General features: G+C 42.4%; 1 protein-coding gene across 1 annotated transcript; it reads left to right on the top strand.

Annotated features, from left to right (window-relative positions):
• Nucleotides 1–8: 8 nt before the first annotated feature.
• Nucleotides 9–893, top strand: LOC107749323 (zinc finger protein 250-like; the record flags this gene model as incomplete). Its single annotated transcript, XM_016564434.1, has 1 exon — nt 9–893. A coding segment is annotated over one exon (885 nt), but the record flags the coding sequence as incomplete, so codon positions are not given.
• Between the last annotated feature and the right edge of the window lie 14 nt (nt 894–907).

Genomic DNA, 907 nt, shown 5'->3' with positions numbered 1-907 from the left:
TTCATACGAAGGAGAAGCCACATTCATGTTCTTCGTGTGGAAAGAATTTTTCACAGCTGGAAAGTTTAAAATCCCATCAGAAATTACATAACGCTGTGAGGGATTATGTGTGCTTTGCATGTGGGAAGACTTTTGCTTCAGTGAATGTTTTAAAACGGCACCAGAGGATTCACACTGGAGAAAAACCTTACAAGTGTTCACACTGTGACAAGAGATTTCGTTGGTCAGTAGATCTGAAAAGACATGAGACGTTCCACACTGGAGAGAAACCACACACGTGTGATCAGTGCGGGAAGAGCTTCACACGCAAACAAAGTTTTAGAGTCCACATGAGGATCCACACGGGAGAGAAGCCGTACGCATGTGATCAATGTGGAAAGAGTTTCTCATTAAAACAAAGTTTAGATGTTCACATGAGAATCCACACCGGAGAAAAGCCGTACGCATGTGATCAATGCGGCAAAACATTTCTTGATTCATCAGCCCTGAAGAAACACCTGACAGTTCATACGAAAGAGAAGCCACATTCATGTTCTTTATGTGGAAAGAGTTTTTCTCGGCTGGAGGGTTTAAAATCCCATCAGAAATTCCATAATGCTGTGAGAGATTATGTGTGCTTTGCATGTGGGAAGACTTTTGGTTCAGTGAATCTTTTAAAACGGCACCAGAGGATTCACACTGGAGAAAAACCTTACAAGTGTTCACACTGTGACAAGAGATTTCGTTGGTCAGTAGATCTGAAAAGACATGAGCAGATCCACACTGGAGAGAAACCACACACGTGTGATCAGTGCGGGAAGAGCTTCACACGCAAACAAAGTCTTAGAGCACACATGAGGATCCACACGGGAGAAAAGCCACACACATGTGATCAATGTGGAAAGAGTTTCTCATTAAAACAAAGTTT

Source organism: Sinocyclocheilus rhinocerous, unplaced genomic scaffold, assembly GCF_001515625.1.
Source record: "Sinocyclocheilus rhinocerous isolate Xijiao unplaced genomic scaffold, SAMN03320098_v1.1 scaffold33742, whole genome shotgun sequence".
Taxonomy (NCBI): domain Eukaryota; kingdom Metazoa; phylum Chordata; class Actinopteri; order Cypriniformes; family Cyprinidae; genus Sinocyclocheilus; species Sinocyclocheilus rhinocerous.
Note: the sequence above shows the minus strand (reverse complement) of the source record. Positions and strands in the feature narration are given on the sequence as shown.